At 32.6% G+C, this 21,043-nt stretch overlaps 1 protein-coding gene and 2 non-coding genes across 6 annotated transcripts; 2 read left to right on the top strand and 1 right to left on the bottom strand.

Moving 5' to 3' along the window:
• The first annotated feature begins 4,435 nt into the window (after positions 1-4,435).
• LOC128032183 (small nucleolar RNA R71) lies at positions 4,436-4,542 on the top strand. Its single transcript, XR_008188312.1, has one exon. It is a non-coding gene; the product is annotated as a small nucleolar RNA R71 (small nucleolar RNA).
• Positions 4,543-7,488: 2,946 nt separating this feature from the next.
• LOC128032120 (small nucleolar RNA R71) lies at positions 7,489-7,595 on the top strand. Its single transcript, XR_008188250.1, has one exon. It is a non-coding gene; the product is annotated as a small nucleolar RNA R71 (small nucleolar RNA).
• A 10,760-nt stretch (positions 7,596-18,355) lies between these two features.
• Positions 18,356-20,394, bottom strand: LOC105790940 (uncharacterized). 4 transcript variants are annotated; one of them, XM_012618748.2, is made up of 4 exons: positions 20,164-20,394; positions 19,714-19,860; positions 19,178-19,269; positions 18,356-18,960 (listed from the first exon to the last, which is right to left on the bottom strand). In XM_012618748.2, exons 2-4 carry the CDS (start codon positions 19,768-19,770, stop codon positions 18,492-18,494), a joined length of 618 nt encoding a protein of 205 aa, XP_012474202.1. In that variant the 5' UTR covers positions 19,771-19,860; positions 20,164-20,394; the 3' UTR covers positions 18,356-18,491. The 4 variants fall into 4 exon arrangements, with proteins under 4 accessions (XP_012474202.1, XP_012474205.1, XP_012474206.1 ...); XM_012618751.2 differs by having other exon boundaries at positions 19,740-19,860; XM_012618752.2 differs by lacking the exon at positions 19,714-19,860.
• Between the last annotated feature and the right edge of the window lie 649 nt (positions 20,395-21,043).

Here is a 21,043-nt window from a genome sequence, read left to right as displayed (position 1 = left end):
TCATATGAGAACATTCGGAACTCTTCTAACTCATTGAGTTGGAACATCCATTTCTCTTTCGCGAGCTTAGGATCCTAATTAAGCTGTTGAAGAGCCCAGTAAGCTTTGTGCTCTAACTCCAATGGTAGATGACAGGCTTTCCCAAATACCAACCTATAGGGTGACATCCCTAACGATGTTTTGTATGCTGTTCACGAAGCCCATAAAGCATCATCTAATCTTGTGGACCAATCTCGTCGGTTCAGGCAGACTACCTTCTCAAGTATGCCTTTGATATCCTTATTTGCCAGTTTAGCTTACCCATTTGTCTGCCGATGGTAAGCTGTTGCAACCTTGTATTTCACTCCGTGGTTGTCTAATAACCATTTAACCACTTGTTCACAAAGTGGGATCCTTCATCACTGATGATAGCTCTTGGGGTTCCAAACCTTGTGAACACATGCTTCTGCAAAAACTTCATCACAACCTTAGCATCGTTTGTCGGATATGCCTCAGCCTCGACCCACTTAGACACATAGTCTACTGCTACTAGTATGTACTTGTGACCGCAAGACGGAGCAAAAGGACCAAGAAATTCAATACCCCATACATCGAGCAACTCTACCTCAATGATATTTGTTCGAGGCATCTCATTTTTGTTGGTGACATTTCCAACCCTTTGACATCGATCACAGCTCTTTATGTAAGCATATGCATCCTTGAATAGTGTTGGCTAAAAGAATCTAGCTTGCAATACTTTAGCTGCTGTACGTTTACCTCCGAAGTGTCCACCACTTGGAGCTGAGTGACAGTGGTATAAAATCTTCAGTATTTCATCTTCTGCCACGCATCTCCTAATCATCTGATCTGTACACTTTTTAAACACATATGACTCTTCCCAGAAATAGCACTTCTCATCGTGAAGAAACTTTTTCCTTTGTTGATACGTCTTATCAATTGGCATCAAACCACAAGCTAAATAGTTAGCATATCAGAGAACCAAGGGGTATTATGGACATGATTTACCTTCAAGATATGTTCGTCTTGAAACGTCTCCTGAATTGGTATAAGAGGAGAATTCCTTTCTTATGGCTTCAATCTGGACAAGTGATCTGCTACTTGATTTTCGACTCCCTGTCGATCTTAAATTTCTAGATCGAACTCTTGAAGTAAAAGTACCCATCGGATCAGCCTCGACTTAGAGTCTTTCTTCGCATAGACAGTCACTTTGGTACCTACCAGATAAGATCGAAACTTGTCGAAAGCAAACACAATAGCAAGTAACTCATTTTCTGTTACCGTGTAATTCAGTTGAGCTCATGTTAGGGTTCGAATTGCGTAGTAGATGGGATGAAAAACTTTGTTCCTTCACTAGTCCTAGATAGCTCCAATTGCAAAGTCACTTGCATCACACATCAATTCGAATGGCAAATCCCAGTTTGGTGTGATGATTATGGGTGTTGTGACTAACCGAATCTTCAAACTGTTGAAGGCTTTTAAGCATTCCTCATCAAACTTGAATATAGAGTCCTTCTCCAATAATTTGCATAAGGGTTTAGCAACTTTGGAAAAGTCCTTGATAAATCTTTGATAAAAACTGGTGTGGCCCAAAAAGCTCCTAACACCTTTTACAGATGTTAGAGGTAGGAGTCTCTCAATAACTTCTACCTTTGTTTTGTCTACCTTAAACCCATGTCTCGTTATCTGATGCCCTAGAATAACTCCTTCTCGTATCATAAAATGACACTTTTCCCAGTTGAGTACGAGATTCATTTTTTCGCATCGCCTTAGTACCTTAGTTATATTGGCTAAGCAATCATCGTAAGTATCTCTGAATACTAAAAAATCATCCATAAAAACTTCCAAATATTTCTCAACCTTGTCAGTAAAAATAGACATCATACATCTTTGAAATGTAGCAGGTGCATTCCATAAAGCAAATGGCATGCGTCTAAATGCCAACGTACCGTATGGGCAGGTGAATGTCGTTTTGTGTTGATCTTCCGGTGCTATTGTAATTTGATTATACCCTGAGTATCCATTGAGAAAAAAGTAGTAATCTCGTCCTGCGAGTCTATCCAGCATCTGGTCCAAGAAAGACAAAGGAAAGTAATCTTTCCTGGTCGCCTTGTTTAGCTTCTGATAATCGATGCAGATTCTCTATCCCGTAACTGTTTTAGTCAGTATCAACTTGTTTTTCTCGTTCTCTACGACCGTGATACCTCCTTTTTTTGGCACACACTGGGCCGGGCTTACCCATGAACTGTCTGAGATGGGATAGATGATACCCGCATCTAACCACTTGATGATCTCTTTTTTTACTACGTCCTTCATGATGGGGTTCAGTCTTCGTTGTCCATCGATCATCCCTTTTTTGCATCTTCCAGGATAATCTTGTGCATGCATACAGATTGACTAATACCGGGAATATTGGCTATGGTCCATCCGATGGCCTTCTTGAATTGTTTTAGAACTAAGATAAGTTTATCTTCTTGCTTAGTGGTCAATTCTGCTGAAACAATCACAGGCAAAGTAGAACATTACCTAAATAAACGTATTTTAAATGAGAAGATAATACCTTGAGTTCTAATTTAGGTGGCTCCTTGATTTATGCTTTTGGTTGGGAATAGTCCCTGTTTTCTAATTCCAAAGATTCAAAGCGGGATTGCTGATTAAATTCCCTTTGATTAGCTTCTAGTAAAGCTAAGTATTCATCCTCCTCTTCATCATTTGAAGGATCTAATGTCAAAATTCTTTCCAGTGGGTCCTCAACACAGTTGAGTTCCTTCACTATTAAATCCTCTAAATCGGACACTGCAGAGAAATCATCCATTGTGTCAGGAAATCGCATAGACTTAAAGACGTTAAATGTTACCTGATCATCCTGAACACGCATAGTGAGCTCGACCTTCTACACATCAATAAGGGTCCTTCCAGTTGCTAGGAACGACCTTCTTAGGATGATTGGTACTTCTTTGTTTGCTTCAAAATCTAGAATTACAAAGTCAGCAGGAAAGATAAACTTATCTATACGTACCAATACGTCTTCGATTTTTCCTTCTGGATGTGCTAAGGATCGATCTTCTAGTTGAAACGTAACTGTCCCCAACTTCCTAAATATTGACTTATGCATCAAGTTGATACTTGCACCTAAGTCACGTAATGCCTTACCACAATATGTTGCTCCAATGTTTCATGGTATGGTAAAACATCCAGGATCCTTCAATTTTGAGGGTAGTTTGTCTTGAAGATATGTACTGCATTCCTTCGTCAGAGCTACCATATCAAATTCTCCAAGTCTTTGTTTCTTAGACAAGATATCTTTCATGAACTTGACGTAGTTCGACATTTGCTCAAGTGCTTTAACCAACGAGATGTTAATGTGAAGTTGCTTGAGTATGTCAAGGAACTTCTTGAATTGAATCTCCTACTTCTATTTCTGAAGTCTTTGAGGGTAGGGTGGTGGTGGTTTCATTACTGGGACTGATTCTGGTTGATTTGTCTTTAGCGGCAATTCTGCATCTAATGACATTGTTACTTGATCAGAATTAGCTGATCCTGAGGTTACTTTGTCGGGTTTTGCAGATTCTGGTTCTAATGAAACTGGAATTTCAACACTTGGTTGAACTTCTTTTGAATCTTGAGCGTCAGCTGGCTCCTTTTCAACTTCGAAAGTGTTGGGCTCTACTATCTTGCCACTCCTCAATGTCAACGCTTTACAATGTTCCTTCCCTAGATTTCTCGGATTCTCTGTGTCACTAGGTAGAGCACCTTGTGGTTGGTTCCTAGCTGGCCCACTTGATTCTCCAAATTCCTTAGAATGGAGTCATTTTTCGCCATGTATACCTTCAATAGATTCTCTAATCTATTAGATGTTTCCACTTGGGTTGGTTTCTAAACTTGTTGGGGGAAACTAGGCGGCTGAGTTGGTCTAGGCTGGGCGTAAGTGTTACTGGTTCTAGCCTCTTGGTTACTCCAGAAAAAATTCGGGTGATTTCGCCACGATGAGTTATAAAAGTTGGGTTGTAGTCCTTGCCTCCCTTGGTTTTGGTTTGGGTTACCCATGTATTATACGGATTCGGGGTTCAATGGACATTTTTCAAACAAATGTCCTTCCCCATAATGCACACAGGCTATATTCTCAAATTGGTTAGGCGGTCAGGCTACAAAACTGTTAGACCCATTAGTGGTAAGATTCTTAAGCATTGAGGATATTAAAGATACCTGAGATGCGAGTGAAGTGAGAGCTTCCACTTTATGTATTCCAGCTACTCGTCTTCTTGACGCTTCTCGATTGGTTGGCCATTGATAATTGTTGCTGGCAATCTTCTCAATAATTTCATAAGCCTCATTATAAGACTTAGAAATGATAGCACCATTAGCAGAGGTGTCCACTACCATCATCGTGTGAGTGTTGAGACCATTATAGAATGTCTCAAGTTGAATGCAGTGTGGGCTTCCATGATGAGGGCACTTTCGTAATAACTCTTTGTACCTTTCCCATGCCTTATACAGGAACTCATCATCCATTTGTTGGAAGGCAGTGATCTCATTCCTCAACTTGGCATTCTTGCTCGGTGAGAAATACTTCATAAGGAATCTCTAGGTGAACTCTTGCCATGTTGAAATGGAGTTCGGTGCCAATGAGTTCAACCAGGCACAAGCTCTGTCCCTTAGCGAATATGGGAACAACTTTAGTCGTAATGCATCTTTGAGTACTCCGGCTAACTTGAAAGAATCACTCACTTGCATAAATAGTCTTAAGTGAAGATGAGGATCTTCAGTAGGCATTCTACTGAATTGGCCCATAGTCTGAAGCATCTGGAACATGACTGGCTTCAACTCGAATTGTTGTGTCTCGATTTTGGGTCTCCTAACACCCGAATTAAGATCGTTAAACACTGGCACGACATATTGTCGTAAAGCTCTATCCCTATCATCAGCAATAAGGATAGGATTCTGAGGAAGGTTTGCTCCATTTCCTTGATTCATATTCTCAAAGTTTATCTCTTAGGTCCTTCTCTGGTTTGCTTGTCTTCTTCGCTGTCGAAAGGTTCGTTCTATTTTAGGGTCCACAAGGAGTAAGTCGATAATCTTGTCAATACTCATAAACACCTGAAATAATCACAGAAAGATTAAGTAAGTAAAGATTTAAACAGGAAAATAAATAAACCAAAATGTAAAAACAGATTCACAAATAATGGTTTTTTTTTTAAAACAGTCCCCGGCAACGATGCCAAAAACTTGGAACGACGAAGATGTACAAGTGTACACAATCGCAACAAATAATAAAGTGACAAGTAATGTTGAGTTATCGTACCTACAAGGACTGTAAAAAGAATATTTATGAAATTAATGTTAAAGCACTTTGGTGATGGAAAATATTTTGGTTTAAAGATGATTAAAAACTAAGGGTTAAAAACTAAGTAAAAAAATTAAAAATAAAAAGGTTCTAATGCACGATTTCAAATAAGGTTTAATCAAGATGATATAATTGTGTTGGATTAATTACATTCCTTTAACTTAGAATTATTAAACTTATGTTTATACTGCTACAAACAAATTCACGGCAACTTGGTAATTTGCTAACTACTGCTCATACATACTTATTGAATTAATCAATCTCTTGAACATTTTTCAATGTCAATCCAAGCGATTAATCAATATTCACAAGCATATAAAAGATCAAGTCAGGTAACAGGTATTTCTACCTTGAAACAGTTTAATCACAATAATCTTGCAAGTTATGCAAGGCATATGTATCGCCAAATACAATGTTAAATTAACTTCAGCTACCTTAGAAGAATAAACATGTACTGATTAAGTATTGTGTCAATTAATTACAATTTCAATAAATTTTAATAATTAATTCATTATTTATCTAACAATTAACATTGCAAGAATAACTTAGGCATGATTTTACTTAATCAAGCTTCTTACCGAGGCCTATAACAGCACAAACACAATTTTAATAATTCAAGCAGGCAAAATATAATCAACCCAACACAGATTAAATTCAAGCTAGATTGATTAAAATAACCATTTCAATAGCATATATATTCATAAACATGTTTGTCAAAACAACAACGAAACTTAAAGAGATAGGGAACAAGAAGCAAATACGGTGCTTCTCCGTGGCTTGACGGATTTCTCCGTTCTTCATTGTCTGTTGTCCTCGGCTATCAAGGTGGCTTATGAACACTTTAATTTCTTCTTAAAAATGGATGATGAGGACATCTTTCCCAAGAGAAGAAATCAACACTTGAACAAAATGGAAAATGGGAAGGACAAGTTGAGAGAAAGTGAGAAAAGAGAAGAGAGAATGAGAGTGTGAGGGATGAGTTGAATGATATACAAGGGGTGGCTTTTATAGCTGATTGTGGCTGCTAAAAATAGCAAATTACATCAGCCAAAGAGACGCCCCTTGGCTGGCCACACACATGGCAAAGTTGAGAGATTCAACTTTGCTAAATATAGCCTAGGGCAAATCCATAAAGCCACATTTTTTGGAGGGGTTTGAATGCAAGGTTGAAAGTTCTTCAAGGGTTTCTTTGCAAGCTTATTTAGTCAGCTAAAATGCTGATTTGGGTCAGTATATGGACGGTTCTGGGCAACCCAATTGGTGGTTGGTTCGGTTCACTAGATTCAGTTCAACCAATGCGGTTCAACTGGACCCTTTTTTTAATTAGTAATAATTTATTTAGCCCAAATTAAATTGGAAATAAATTAAAATTAATTATATTATGAATTAACACACATTTTTGGACCATCTTAGGCTGGAAATAAATTTTTCTCGATACTTTAAATTACTTCTCGGTTTTATTCTTTGAGCATTATTTGTCGAGCCAATTTTCGGCCTTTGTGCAAATCTGTCGAAAATAGTCAAAATTAACTATAAAATTAATTAAAATTCATCATGTTCATATTTTTAACCTAATTTAATTATTTTATAATATTTAATTATTTTTCGACAAGAATTTAACTGAAATAGCATGATTTTAAGTTAAAAAGGGCATGTAAAAACACAAATTTTCGTGTTTCCAATTACTGCAATTGAACTAGGATGTTGCTTCCACCTCGAATTATATGTGTTGGAATATGAGTTGTTGTTGTAGAGATTAAAATTTCCCATATAATAAACTGAGGTTGGGTTCGATGGACATTCATCAAAAAACATGATCTTCTCCGTAATAAACACATACTAACTCCGATGCTTTCATTTCTTGCACTATAGTTGGTATTTTTAGTGTTTTAATCATATTCGTTAAAGATGATACTTGAGATGTTATGGAAGTAATCATATCAAGTTCCATTACTCCAGCAACTCTCCTGCCAGTCCCTACTCTTGTAGTGGGGTATTGATAATCGTTGTTTACTATCTTCACCAGAATTTGATATGTCTCATTATATGATTTATCAAGTAAAGTCCCCTTGGCAGATGTGTCAACCAGCTTCCTTGTTTGCACATTCAATCCATTGTAAAACATTTCCATTTGCGTCCAATGTTGGAAACCATGTATTGGCCATTTTCTAATTAACTCATTGAATCGCTCCCATGCTTTATATAATGTTTCATCCTCAAATTGTCGAAAAGACGTAATATCATTCTTCAATTTGGCATTCATGTTTGGAGGATTATGTCTTAGTAGAAACTTCTAACAAAGTTCATTCCAAGATGCCACCGTACTTGACGGCAATGCATTTAACCATGTTGTGGCACGATCTTGTAGTGAATAAGGGAATAACTTCAGTCTTAAGGCTTCTTTAGGAACACCCTGCTACCTGAATGAATCGCAAACTTCCAAAAAGAGTCATAAGTGCAACCGTGGATCTTCAGTATGCAATCCACTAAACTGCCCTATAGTTTGTAACATCACCGGCTTTAACTCGAAATGTTGAGCTTGAATATACAACCTGACAATTCCTGGATTCAGATAATCCAAGATCGTCACTACATGTTCTCTGATGGGTCTGTCTCTGTCATCTATTTTTCGAGGAATATCAGCACCCCTTCCATTCTGATGTAATGGCTCTTCTCTAACATGATCATTTCTAATTCTTTCCATTTCTCACAATTCTTTTCTCCTTCTTCTCAAGGTTATCTCAATTTCTAGATCAAAATAATACTCTTCAAGTGCAAAAACATCTCTACTCATACACTAACAAAAATCCTGAAAAGAAAAAAAAATCAAAACAACTAAATAAGTGAAACTAACAAAATTTAAGAGGGAATAACACACCAAAATTTCACCAATATTACTGATCCCGACAACAGTGCCAAAAACTTGTCGCGTGTGAATGTGTAATGCAAATGTGCAATTATACACATCGAATCAAGTAATAAAGTAATGAGTGAGTATCATCTCCACGGGGATCAGAATTGATTAAAAAAGGGTTATGCTATTACTATGATATTGACTAATTAAATATTGCAAAAGAAACAGATGACAAATTGATGAAAAAAATTTAATGAATGGATTAATAAAATCAGTTATGAACGAAAAATGCTAGGGCAATTGAAATGTTGTGGCAACTCTCAAAGAATAACTGGGGAGGATTTGTACTGTTGAATGATAAAGGTCGGAATTACTCATGTTTTATTTTTATATCATAATAATGCCATAAAAAAATCTTGACTATTCTACTGTTCAGGGATTCACTACTACAGTCTACTTCTTTCGAGAGCCAGACTTTAAGCCATCATTTTGAGTTTTTGTATGTCTATAGAACTTAAGAATGATATCCAGACTGTTCCTCATTCCCCTATACAAATCACAACTTCTACGTCTAGAGTGCTACGAATATTCTTTTGAACACTCGCCTATATCAACCGATAATAATCCAATCTATTTAACCTTTTCAAAATTAAATCAGATCTAACAACATACCATACAATCATCTATGTCTAGAGCTTGCATGCATGCATTTAAAACAATCACAAATCGAATGAAACGGTAATCTACTCAAAATCAGACCATGGGCATTAAGGTTAGTAAAAATTCACCCAAATAATTCCAACCCAATGGGATTTAACTCATGGATTGGACATTCAAATCCAAAACAAAACCATTCAACATCATCATTTAGTTTACGAATCACAAAGTTCAAATCAGAAAATAAAGGCAGAATTGCAGGAAGTTCTCGCTACTCCAACTTTCACTTTAATACTGAGATTTGATGCAAAACTTAGGGCAAATTTCTCTTCCCCTTCCTTGTGTCTGTGATTTTTTTACTCTGGAAGCTGATACCCTCTCCTCTCTTTTCTCTAGAATTTTCCACGAGATTTTGATGCAGAGAAAAATTGCTCTCCAATTGCTCTCTCTCCAAAAATCCTCTTTTCTTTTCTCTTTCCTCCTTTATAGGGTAGGTCCCTTCCTCTCAGCACACACCTCTTGCTTTCTCTTTTTTAGGGTGGTTTATCTGGTACAAGTGCAGCTAGTTGAGAGTGACGTGGACTAAGCGTTGCGTCATCTTCTTAGAATTGCCATGGCATTCTTGTTGGCAATTTAACCAACATTTTGTCATGGCAATATTTCACTTCCTTAATTTTATTTCTCATTTCTCTCTTGTCTTCATCCTGCACCTACTGCCAACAATAACCAACACCTTTCTTCCCTAGTAACAAATAATGACATTTATAGAACAATCCAAGCTTTATTATGCGATGTCCTAAAAATATCCTAAAAATGCAAACATATTTACTTAGTTACAGATAATTAATTAAATTTAAATGCCTGAAATATAACTCTTTTCAAGAGTTATCAGCTATTGATTTTAGTAATTTGAATTTTTTTAGATTATGTAATTGTTCTTATAATTATATGATTAATTTCATGCAAATATGTTCCATGAAATAAATGTGAAAAATTCTCAAAGTTTTACTTATATAGAAAGGCCAAAAATTGATAATGCTAATTTGAAGGGACTTGTGGTGAATAGTGAAGATGAAGCTTATAATTTGTATACATATTATGGCCACCGTATTAGTTTTAGTGTTTGAAAAGGAAAAAAAATAGATATCTTTTTGACATAAAGATTATTTGCAGACTTTATTGTTCCAAACAATGTTTCAAAGAATTTGAAGATGTTTTGGATACAAACAAACATAACAAATTGGAAACAAGAACTGGATGTCCGAAAATGATTTGCTTTTACTGTACAAGATGCCCAATGGATAGTCACTCATTTTATTTCTGATCATAATCACAAGTTAGCAACTCTTTCAAAAAGACATCTACTTAGGTCAGCTCGATTAGTTCCGGTAGCTAAAGCTAAGGTCATTAATTCAATGGTTAGTGCTGGTATACGTCCTACAGATGTTTACTCTTACATGTCAAATGAAGTTGGTGGAACTAAACATGTTAGGTTTACAAAAAGAGATTGTTGTAATTACATTAACAAACAGATGATGATGATTGAAGCCAAAAATGGTTAAGTTTAACCATTTCAAGGTTAAAGCAAGTGAAGATCCAATGTTTTTTTTACATAGTTCAAGTGTATCAAGAAAATCAAATGACAAACTTTTTTGGGCTAGATGGTAGATCAAGAATTGATTATGATTGCTTTGGAGATGTTGTGGTTTTTGATACAACTTATCATACCAATAGATATAACCTAATATGTTCTCCCTTTGTGGGTATTAATCATCATCGACAAACAATAATGTTTGGGTGTGCATTTTTGTTAAATGAGATTGTTGCTTCCTTTGCATGGTTGTTCAAGTTTTTCTTGTAATCAATGGGTGGTCAATCACTAAAGACTGTAATGACTGATCAAGATCATCACATCCCAAAAATGGGAATAGAAGAATTGGGTTTATGGTTGACTGATTGATAGGATTTAAGCTTAAATATACATGGTTGTTAAAGTTTTGGTTGCATTATGGATGATATGCATGTGTTTAGTGAATTATTGTTATAGATGCTTGAATGACTTGCTGAATACTGAATGACTTGCTGAACATTTTGACAAACTTAAAATGACCAAGTAAGTAAAGTATGAACCTATAATCCACTTAGAAATGTATATGATGCAAATTTGACATGTTGAGTAATATGAAATTGTGACTTTAGGTTTACATGCTAGTATAGTTAACCGATTAGAGTGTTAATGTGTGTTAATGTATGTTTTAGTATAACTAAGTATGATTTATATGATCTATGTATGATATATGATATGTTAGAATAGGAAAATTGGCATGAAAACACGAGATAGTATGTATAGGTGTCAATGTGTTATATGTAGGTTGGGCATGTTTTATTATCTTTGCAATTCGGTCTTGATTTTTATATTATGCAATTGGAGTCCCTAAATGCTATGAAATGAATTGAAAATTTGCATGATTAAGTAATATTTGGATAATTCCATAATTTTACTCTTGGTTTTACAAAAAATTTATTAAAATATTTTACTAAAATTATGATTTAGTCCTTAAACTTTGCTTTAAAATTAATTGAGTTTTACTTATTAGTTGTAGTATTTTCTTTCAATTATTTCCTTTATTAAATTGTTTTATATTGTACATATGATTTAATTGTTGAACTACTGAATGTTACTTATGATGTATGTTAAATAAGAAATGAATATTAGGCTTGTTAGTTTATGTGTATCTAAGTTATTTTATTAGAGTTTACTAAGGGTGAAATGAATTAAAATATTAATAATGAGACTTGACTACGAGTATTAATTGTTATATATAAACTAAAGTGGAATGTGCTAAGAACTATAAGTTAAATAAGTTAATAAAAAATTGGGTAAATGTGTAAGCTAATAAAGAATATGTAAGTTGAGCCCGAAATAAATATATATGGTTAAAAAATAAGATTAAACAAGAAATAGGCTTCAGGCCTAATGGTTAAGAGTTAACTTCCTTCCTTTGTGATCCTAGGTTTGGACCCTTCCTTTTCCTTTTATTTTGGAAAATTCGGCAAGTCTCCAGAAAGAAAGCAATATGTACTATTAAGTGTCTAAATTAAGCAAGAAATGAGTTGTAGGCTCAAGCGTTAAAATTCTAAAGCCCCTCCAAACCCAAGTTCTAGCCCCTTCATTCCCTTTTTATTTCATAATTTCACCAAAAATTCCCCAAAACATATATATATGATTGATCGTAAAAAATAAACAAGGATTAAGTAATTGACTTAATGGTTAAGGTGTTAGTTCTCCTAAAAGTCCTAAGTTCGAACCTCATTCCTTCCATTTCTTTTCTTTTTATATTCAGCAACATTGGATAAAAGTCACAATAAAATATATATGGTCAAGAATAAAAACTAACAAGAAATGGGCAATAACCGTAAAAAATGACATTTACACACGAATTAACTATTCGTTTCAAGATTTGACAAGATTAACTAGGACATTTATACATGACCTTTTGCAATAAGCTAGTCCTAAAAGTCCTAAGTTCGAACCTCATTCCTTCCATTTCTTTTCTTTTTATTTTCAGCAACATTGGATAAAAGTCACAATAAAATATATATGGTCAAGAATAAAAACTAACAAGAAATGGGCAATAACCGTAAAAAATGACATTTACACACGAATTAACTATTCGTTTCAAGATTTGACAAGATTAACTAGGACATTTATACATGACCTTTTGCAATAAGCTAGTGATTTGTTTTATATTCTAATGTTAATTTCTTATTTTATATTTTGATGTTAATATAGCCCCATGTTTGGATATTATCAAGATCTTTTGCAAAGAGCTATTTTCCTTTTCTAGAAGGTAAAATGAATAATTTCATTAATGAAGTTACTACACCTTCAAATTAATAGGTAACAATTTTGGAACAATATCAGCTCCAAAAGACATACAAAAAATATTAAAATAAATAAATTAGAGAACATATTAAATATATAAACTCGTCAAATTCATACACTTTCTTTAGCCAATCAAAGCAAGACTAGTTGAAAACAAAATGGTTAAGCATTGTTGAACAATGTCATCACTTCTAAAAAATGACTAGTCCAATGGCACAACTAATCTTATTCTAATTAGTGGTAGCATGGAAGTGGGACACATACAACCAAGGTTTGTTCTTTCAAATTTGGGTCTGGTGGAAAATGATGGAGCTCATGTTCTAATTCTTGGTGGGACAGGAACTTGAGTTGATGTCGACCTTTGAGTGTTTTGTCTCGTGGAAGAAATAGGGCTCAACCATGCATGAAATGGTAGGAACATGGCCTGGTCCAGATCAAATAGTTGTGTACATCGGAAGGTTTAAACCAGTTCTACGAGTAGTCTCTTGATGCAAATTCTTATATACATTAGCTTCATCCTGTGCAGTAGAGATTGTAATACCCAAAAAAAATTACAGTAAAATATTATCTTTGATATAATAAAATAAGGAAATAAAGCGACAAAAAGGGGAAATTTTGGAGCTATGTCAACATTGGGAAGTATATTATGACATATTAGTTCAAGAAAGGATTAAATCGCAAAAGTGAGAAAAGTTTTGTTGCCCAATAGTAAATACTAAAAAATTGAGGGGTTAAAGTGTAAATATGAAAAAGTTGAAGGACCAGTGGTGTAAATATTTTAAGGGTAGAATGATCTAGAAACTAAGGAAAATGGATGGATTAGGACCAAATTGAAAAAGGTGAAGAATTTTGAGGGACTAAATCGTAATTTTACCAAATTAAGTGATGACTCAAGGATGAAATTTTAAAAGATCATAAAGGGCAAAATGGTCAATTAGAAGAGAGAGAAATCTAGAAGATAATAATGATGTTGAAGATATTTTATATTAATTAAATAAATAAATATTAGTTTATTAGTATTTTAATTTGATTTTTAAATGATATTTTATTATTTTATTATTATTTTATTTAGTATATATATATAAGGAAAGGAAGATGAAGAAGCAAGCAACCCACCATTTTTCCATGCACCAACATGAGAGAAAGAAAGAAAGTTTTGCTTTTTTTACAATTTGGTCCTCCCACCAAAAATTCACCATTTTCATCTAGAAATCAAAAGAATTTCCATAGCCACCAAGAGAGAAAATTGATAAGGAGACTATTGGGAGCTAGAATATCAAGTTAGATTAAAGAAATAAAGGCTGGAGGAGAGAGAAAATCAAGTTAAAGATTGAAATCAATAGAGCAAGGCAAGAACATTAAGATTTCAATATATTTTTGAGTTTGATATTATTGAAAAAGTAGGGAATTGATGTTAATGTAGGGATTTATTATATAAGGTTCTAAGTTCTTGATATGTTAGTGAAGAGAAACAAGAGGAATTGATAGAAAATATTGTAGAGAATGGAAAGGAGGGTGTTATAAATTTGATTATCAACATCTTGCACTAAAGCAGTTTTGGACAGCTGCAATAGGTTAAATTGAATTAGACCATAAATTGTGGAAATTGAATTAGAGAGTGAATAAAATATGAAATTAAATTTTAATGAGTCTATTTTACATAAAATAAACAGAACAAGTAAAAGAGTTATATATTTTTAGATATTTGCATTTTAGTGAGGCAGGGTTGGATTGATTTTGGAATCCCTGTTCTAAATTTAATAAATCATTATAAATTGTAAAAAATAATTTTATTTTTTAATTTATATTATTAAATTCCTTAATTAGTCTAGTTTCAAGATAAATAAATGACATTACCATCAGAATTTTTACTAAGAGATATTTTATTTTTAGTGAAAAGAGAATTAGAAAGCAGGAAAGCGGTGAAACAGGGAATCTTTAAAGAATAAAATGTACCAATTGGATATACTAAAATTCTGAAAATTTTATGGTAAAAATATATATGAGTCTAGTTTCAGGAAAATTAACAGTACATAATTTGGAGTTCTGTAGATCCAGATAAAAATAATTTAGTGATACTGACTCGGATAGATAGCTTTGAATATAATTAAGGGTGAATAATGAAACTTTAGAAAATGTTATTTCTAACGATGTTAAGTACATTAAGGATGTGGAATGGGGTGGAGGAGGAGGAAAATATATGTGAATATTCTGATAATATGAGTTTATTTTAAAATAGCTAATTTACATGTTTTAGGTTCAAGGACTAAATTGAATAAAAGTAAAATTTTTAGGGTAATTTTGTAAAAATGGAAAAAATGACGAAATTTCAAGAATTGAATAGTTTTATTGTCAAAATTAATAAATTGAATAAAATTATTAATTTAGATCAAGATCACGTGGAAAGTCGAGGGAAATGGAAAATTTCCAAAATGCTCCTGTATCATGGTATTTCTGCAATTTAGCCTACTAAGTTTGTATTACTGTAATTCAAATATAATTATTATTAATTATTGTGTTTTAATTGAAATACATGGTAATTAAGTGGAAATTGCTAGTGATATGATTTGAATTGTGAGCATGAGAAATTGTGAACTGAATGAAATAGAAATGAAGCATTTAATTGCATGGGTATGTATCGGGTCTCGTAGGCCCTATTTATTATGAATATAATATTTTAATGATATATTGTGAAGAATTATAAAAGCATGTTAAAAAAATTTTAAAGTTTTAATTTAGATGAAATTTTATAACTCGGTTAAATACGTTTTCAAGTGTATGTGTTCTAGTAATGCCTCATGCCCTATTCCGGCGTCGAATACGGGTAAGGAGTGTTACAGAGATAAACTCAAAAGAGTGTAGCTTTATTTCTTCCCCAAAATGAATAATCAATAGTTGCAAGTTCCAGCTCAAAGACTTATGGAAAACAATTGGTTGCCTAATGCAAATTTGAATAGGAAAATGGCATCTACATAAGTCTAGCTCAAAAGTAGATAAAATTTAAGTTGAATGCTTACCAAAATTCTAGTAGCCAATGCTTTGGAAGGGCCTTTGTTAACAATCGTATTTAGAGCTACTTCAGCTACAACATGTTCGGTTTGTCTCAAAGTAGAGCAAAAAGTAGGGATTTTGAAAGTCTCTCCATTAAAATTGATAGTAGCTTTAAACTGAGGAGCATGATTCGATCCTTCTCGGTTGCATGAATAAGACGACAAATTAAAGCAACTTTTTGAGCCAACTCTTGCAGTTGGTTCTTGTACATATCTACAAACATAACACATATTTGTTAGCAATGGAAATTGAAACGAAAGATCTACAATTTAAGTTCACTTCCATACTAATACATTTGTAATATACATAAGGAAGGTTAAAGAAACTAATATTCAATTATCAAAATCATCATATAGAGTAAGATTTCACCAAATTCTCAAGTGCAACATTAGATTAACAGATAATCAGAATAGCTTAATTGTAAGACATCTAAATCAAAACACACATCATTAATCTCAAACAGAGCCAATACAATTACATAAGACTCATCAGAAAATGAAAATCTCAATCAAACTATTCAAAGACGTATATTTTTCAAAATTATTAAAAGTTTCTCATTCACCTCAAACTAAAAAAGACCTTACATTTTCTTATTGTTCTTCTACTTTCTAATCAACCAAATAGAAACTAAAGTTTAGATCACATGATCCAAACACTCAAATCTTAAATAAAATGAATTCCAAGTAAAAGATAAAAGAAAATTTAAACCTATACCGATTTGGGTATAAACCAAAACTTAAAAACAAAACAAACAAGATGTTAACTGACCATCTGGCTATGTAGGCTTTCTGGGTATTTCTTTATTGTTTTGTACTAAAAAATCTAGAGAAAGTTATGAAAAAATATGGAATTGAGTGATAAAATATCACTAGTAAAGTTACTAGTAGCATTTCCCCATTTTCTTTCAACAATTAAAAAATGGAATTTTGACTTTTAACTACATTTAAAATGTAAAAAGTGATAGATTTTTTCTTTTTACTGCTAAAAACATGAAAGTTAGATTTCTCTTTAGCTTTAGTGATAATTAACAAAAGAACAATTATAAAATATAAAATTTAGAAAATCAATAGGAACATATGTTTTAAATTAATCGACAAATATCTACCAATAAAAAAATTGTTATGAACTAAATTCAATAATTATTTCATAGTTGAATGAACAGATTAAAAACCATTAGTTTTAATCACTAAAAATAGGAACGAAGTAGATTTTGTAATCCCTCCATTTCATTGCTCAGCTCGAAATCCTTCCATTGTTGATATTGAGTTGCCCAAAACCCTAAGTCCTTTTATTCTAACATTGAAGAGACGATGAAGAAAGAAAAAAAAATTAGGAAAATCACTAAAACCAATTTCAGTTGAAAAAATTGTTAATGTAGCATAAAATAATTGAATAGGACCATATATGAGGTGGTGGGAAGGATCTATTGAATAATTTCTCACAACTTAGAGCACGTTTGGTTCGCTATAATGGACTAGAGCTGTAATGGAATAAATGCGTAATACTAATTCAATTGTTTGGTTGAATGGAATAGAATAGAACTGTAATAGTATTCTTGTGTTTGGTTGAATAGAATGATGTTGTAATAGCATAAGGAAAAAAACTAAAATGACTTGAATACCCTTAGCAAAATTTTTTAGGTAGATGATTATTGTTAATTTAGATTAAATTTTAATAAGATTATTAATATAAATAATAAATAATTTAATCATATTTTAACATAATTATTATTAAATATAATTTAATAAAATATATAATTTAATAAAATTCTTAATATTAAATATTCTTATATGAATTTACTAAAATCATAATATATAATACTATAAAATATAATTTAAAATAATTATTATTAAGTATAATTTAATATCATGAATCAAAAGGTGAACACTTTATAAAATTAGAATTAATTTCAATATCATGAATCAAAAGCTCAACACTGTATAAAATTATAACACATGATGAATGAAAAGAAATTAAATTATAATTCAACAAGTTTAGCCAATAAACTTTTATTTATTAAGTTTATTAAATTTATATTGTTTAAGTTTAAAATAAAGATTTCAGAATTAAAATTAAATTGAAACAATTATAAATATAAAGAATTAATTTTTAATATTAAAATTAAATTTACACAATGTGTAAATAATTTAAAACTAACAAAAGGACCAACATAATTTTTTACGGCAACTTTTCCAGTTTTTATTGCCAAATCCGTAAATAAATTGATACAAAATTAACTCAGTTAATTTTTATAATTATAATGAGTTTTCTAATTTGAAGTTATGAAAATATACTTAAGAAGTCCCTTCTACAGGTTAAAGCTAGTTAATAAAATGAAACAAATACCCTTATTTCTTACAGCATCATCTGCAGAATTATTTTTGACTCACGCAAGTTTTTTTCACCGACATCAAATGGATAGAATTTCATTTCAGAAAATTAACATGAGGCAAGCTATTTACTAGTCAAAAAGAAAATGTCAATAGTAAAGCAATCCTAAATTAGAGACTAAATTTCCTAAGATACATGAAAGAGGTCAAATACCTATGTTATCCGGCAAGCAAGGTATGGAAGTATCAGATAATATATTACTGGCATGACTATGTTCAATTTTTCTAAATTTTCGCAGATCATGCATCCGTCCCTACGTCAAACACGCATACTTCATGAACAATTCTGATTTTCTACCCAGTTCCTATAAGTTAAAATAATTTGAACCAGCTGTGGCTTTCTTCATCTTCATCGTCTGAACTTGATTTACTTCCCACTGATTCATCTGAAATATCATCACGTGGAAGGAGTTTTATCCTGTCAGCATGCTCAATCATCCAATCTGTGAATTCCGAAGAAGCTGCCAGTTCCACCATCGCTTTCCGGGTAGATTCCTGACTGAAATCTTCCCATTCTTGCTCCGTGAATTTCTTCTGGAGGTTTGTCTTGTGAAAGGTTGAATAGTAATCTTGATGATCTATAGCACCTTCACCAAGCTTAGCATAATAACCTTTCACAAGAGAGTTAGTCCATGCTGGGGCAGTCTCCGGACTATTCCACATCTTCTCTTTAGAATCCACTCTTGGTGACTGACTTACGAATTCAGCACAGCCTGGCATCAGTGTTCTTTGCCTCGACTGGTGCAGCCAAGGACTTTGGTCCCCAGAATACAGTGGTTGCCTGCATAAACAAAAATCATGGTTCAAATAAATCAATGCTATCAATAAAAACTCAACAGTCTTAGTATATTTGTTACAATTTCATTGAAATGAACCAAACTTTTAACATGATTTCACATAGCAAAAGGCATTAACAACACAGAAAATAGAATCATTTTCTTCCAGCAGATATATAGATCATAAACATGAAAATTTGAAGGGAGTCATGTTTAACTTACATATAACCTTTCCTTGTCTTTGATGTGATAATAGAACAGATAGTTGAGCAAGATGCCAACGCCATAATTGCCAACCGAGTATCAACAGTGCTCTGGAGAGAGTAGGAGGAAACACAGGGAAAATGAAACATAGGATATTAATACAGTATAAACGTCCATAACACTTTAATCTCAAAGAAACTAATTTATCTCTATATAAGAGACATTGCTAAACCAACATATGGTATGCAAGTGCATTTTACTTAAATATCAAGCAGGCAAAAATAGCTGGGCCAATATGATAAAAGGGAGCCTACCATGTTGCTCTGTCTCAAGTGTCAGAGTTGGATATGGTTTTGTCCAACACATGTATATTCAATTTTATTTTCAAGTTTTTCCAACACATGTATATTCAATTTTGTTTTCAAGTTTTTCCATATATAGGAAGGATCCTTGAAGAGTCAAATCCTTATACCCATATGTGAATGTGTCAGAAACAGATATTTCAAGAAAAACGAGAGTCAAAGCAATTTCCAAGTATTTAAACAAAAACCTACTGTATAGAACATAGTTAATAGCAGACCTCCCATGGTCATTTCAAAAACCAACAACATCTTTCAAGGAAGTTTTGCATAAAGAAGTGAAAACTTGTAGCGTAGGTTGCATATAAACCAATACGACTGCCATCGGTAGTAGAAGTGTACCTGGAAAATGAAGAGAATTGAAATGATACGCATGGCCCATTTTACAAAGAAATCTGATCTTTTTTTATCAGCCAAGGGGTTAACAAGGAAATCAAACAAGAAAATCAAACATGCAATTCAAACGGTAAAATCAAAGCCGAATGGAAATCATAAGAAAAGAATCAATATCGCAGATTTGAGAAAAAGAAAACGAACGAGAAGAAGAAGAAGCGAACAAAAATCGATTTTAACAAACGAACGAGAATAAATGAATCACAGATAAAAAGAAGAAGCAGAAATCAATGGAAGGGAAAGGGAAATTACCTCTGGAAGGGAAACGTGGGAGAATCGATGGAACGGAAGCTTGATGAGGGCAACAATTTGAATAGAAAATAGGAAACAATGGCGGAATCCCTAATCGTCGAATCACAAGCGGAATGGCTATTACAGCCAATGGAGGTAATAGCCCCGTAACCGAACCGAGCCGTAATAGCAACACGGGCAACCAAACGCCCGTTTGGTGGTGGGCCCGCAAAATTGGGGGAATGCATGCCTATTCCCCCCAACCAAACGCCCCTTTAATATATATATATATATATAGTCAATAGATTTTTGTTCACATTATTATTAATATATCTATCATTATCAATTATTAATACTAATATATTAATGTTTATTTTAGTATATACTTAATTAAATGATAAGTTTTGTATAATTTATGAATATTAATATTATATAATTATATAATATTTAAATTTATATTTTAATATTATTATACTAATTTATATAATAACCATATACCCATATATGTTAATTAATTTAATATACATTTATTATATATACACATGTTACGTGTATTAACTACGTTTATATAAATTTGTTATGAGTTAAATTATTATATATATTTGGACTATCTATTTAATTATTTTTTGTATTTCTATCACTTGGATTAATTTATTCACTTGGATTGTATTTCTAATTATTTATTACACATATTTGAATTTGAATTTTAAAAATTTAAAAATATTATTTTCCATTAATTCAAAAAATGGATATATAGATAGACTATATTGTCATGTGTCTATAAGATAAGAATGCCACATGTTAAAAAATTAAGCCGCCATGTCAGTTGGACTCTAAGACATTTTAATATAATATATATATGGGAAATGATTGTATGAAACAGAGACGCCACATCATCCTG

Source organism: Gossypium raimondii, chromosome 8, assembly GCF_025698545.1.
Source record: "Gossypium raimondii isolate GPD5lz chromosome 8, ASM2569854v1, whole genome shotgun sequence".
Lineage (NCBI taxonomy): Eukaryota > Viridiplantae > Streptophyta > Magnoliopsida > Malvales > Malvaceae > Gossypium > Gossypium raimondii.
Note: the sequence above shows the minus strand (reverse complement) of the source record. Positions and strands in the feature narration are given on the sequence as shown.

What these genes read in the sequence shown, in the direction of transcription:
- LOC105790940 (XM_012618748.2), bottom strand. Translation starts at nt 19,770, where the DNA reads ATGTTGTTGGTTTTTGAAATGACCATGGGAGGTCTGCTATTAACTATG. An exon ending in TATTAACTATGTTCTATACA is followed by an intron (nt 19,270 to 19,713) that starts GTAGGTTTTTGT and finishes TACTCTCTCCAG; the next exon opens with AGCACTGTTGATACTCGGTT. An exon ending in AAGACAAGGAAAGGTTATAT is followed by an intron (nt 18,961 to 19,177) that starts GTAAGTTAAACA and finishes TTGTTTATGCAG; the next exon opens with GCAACCACTGTATTCTGGGG.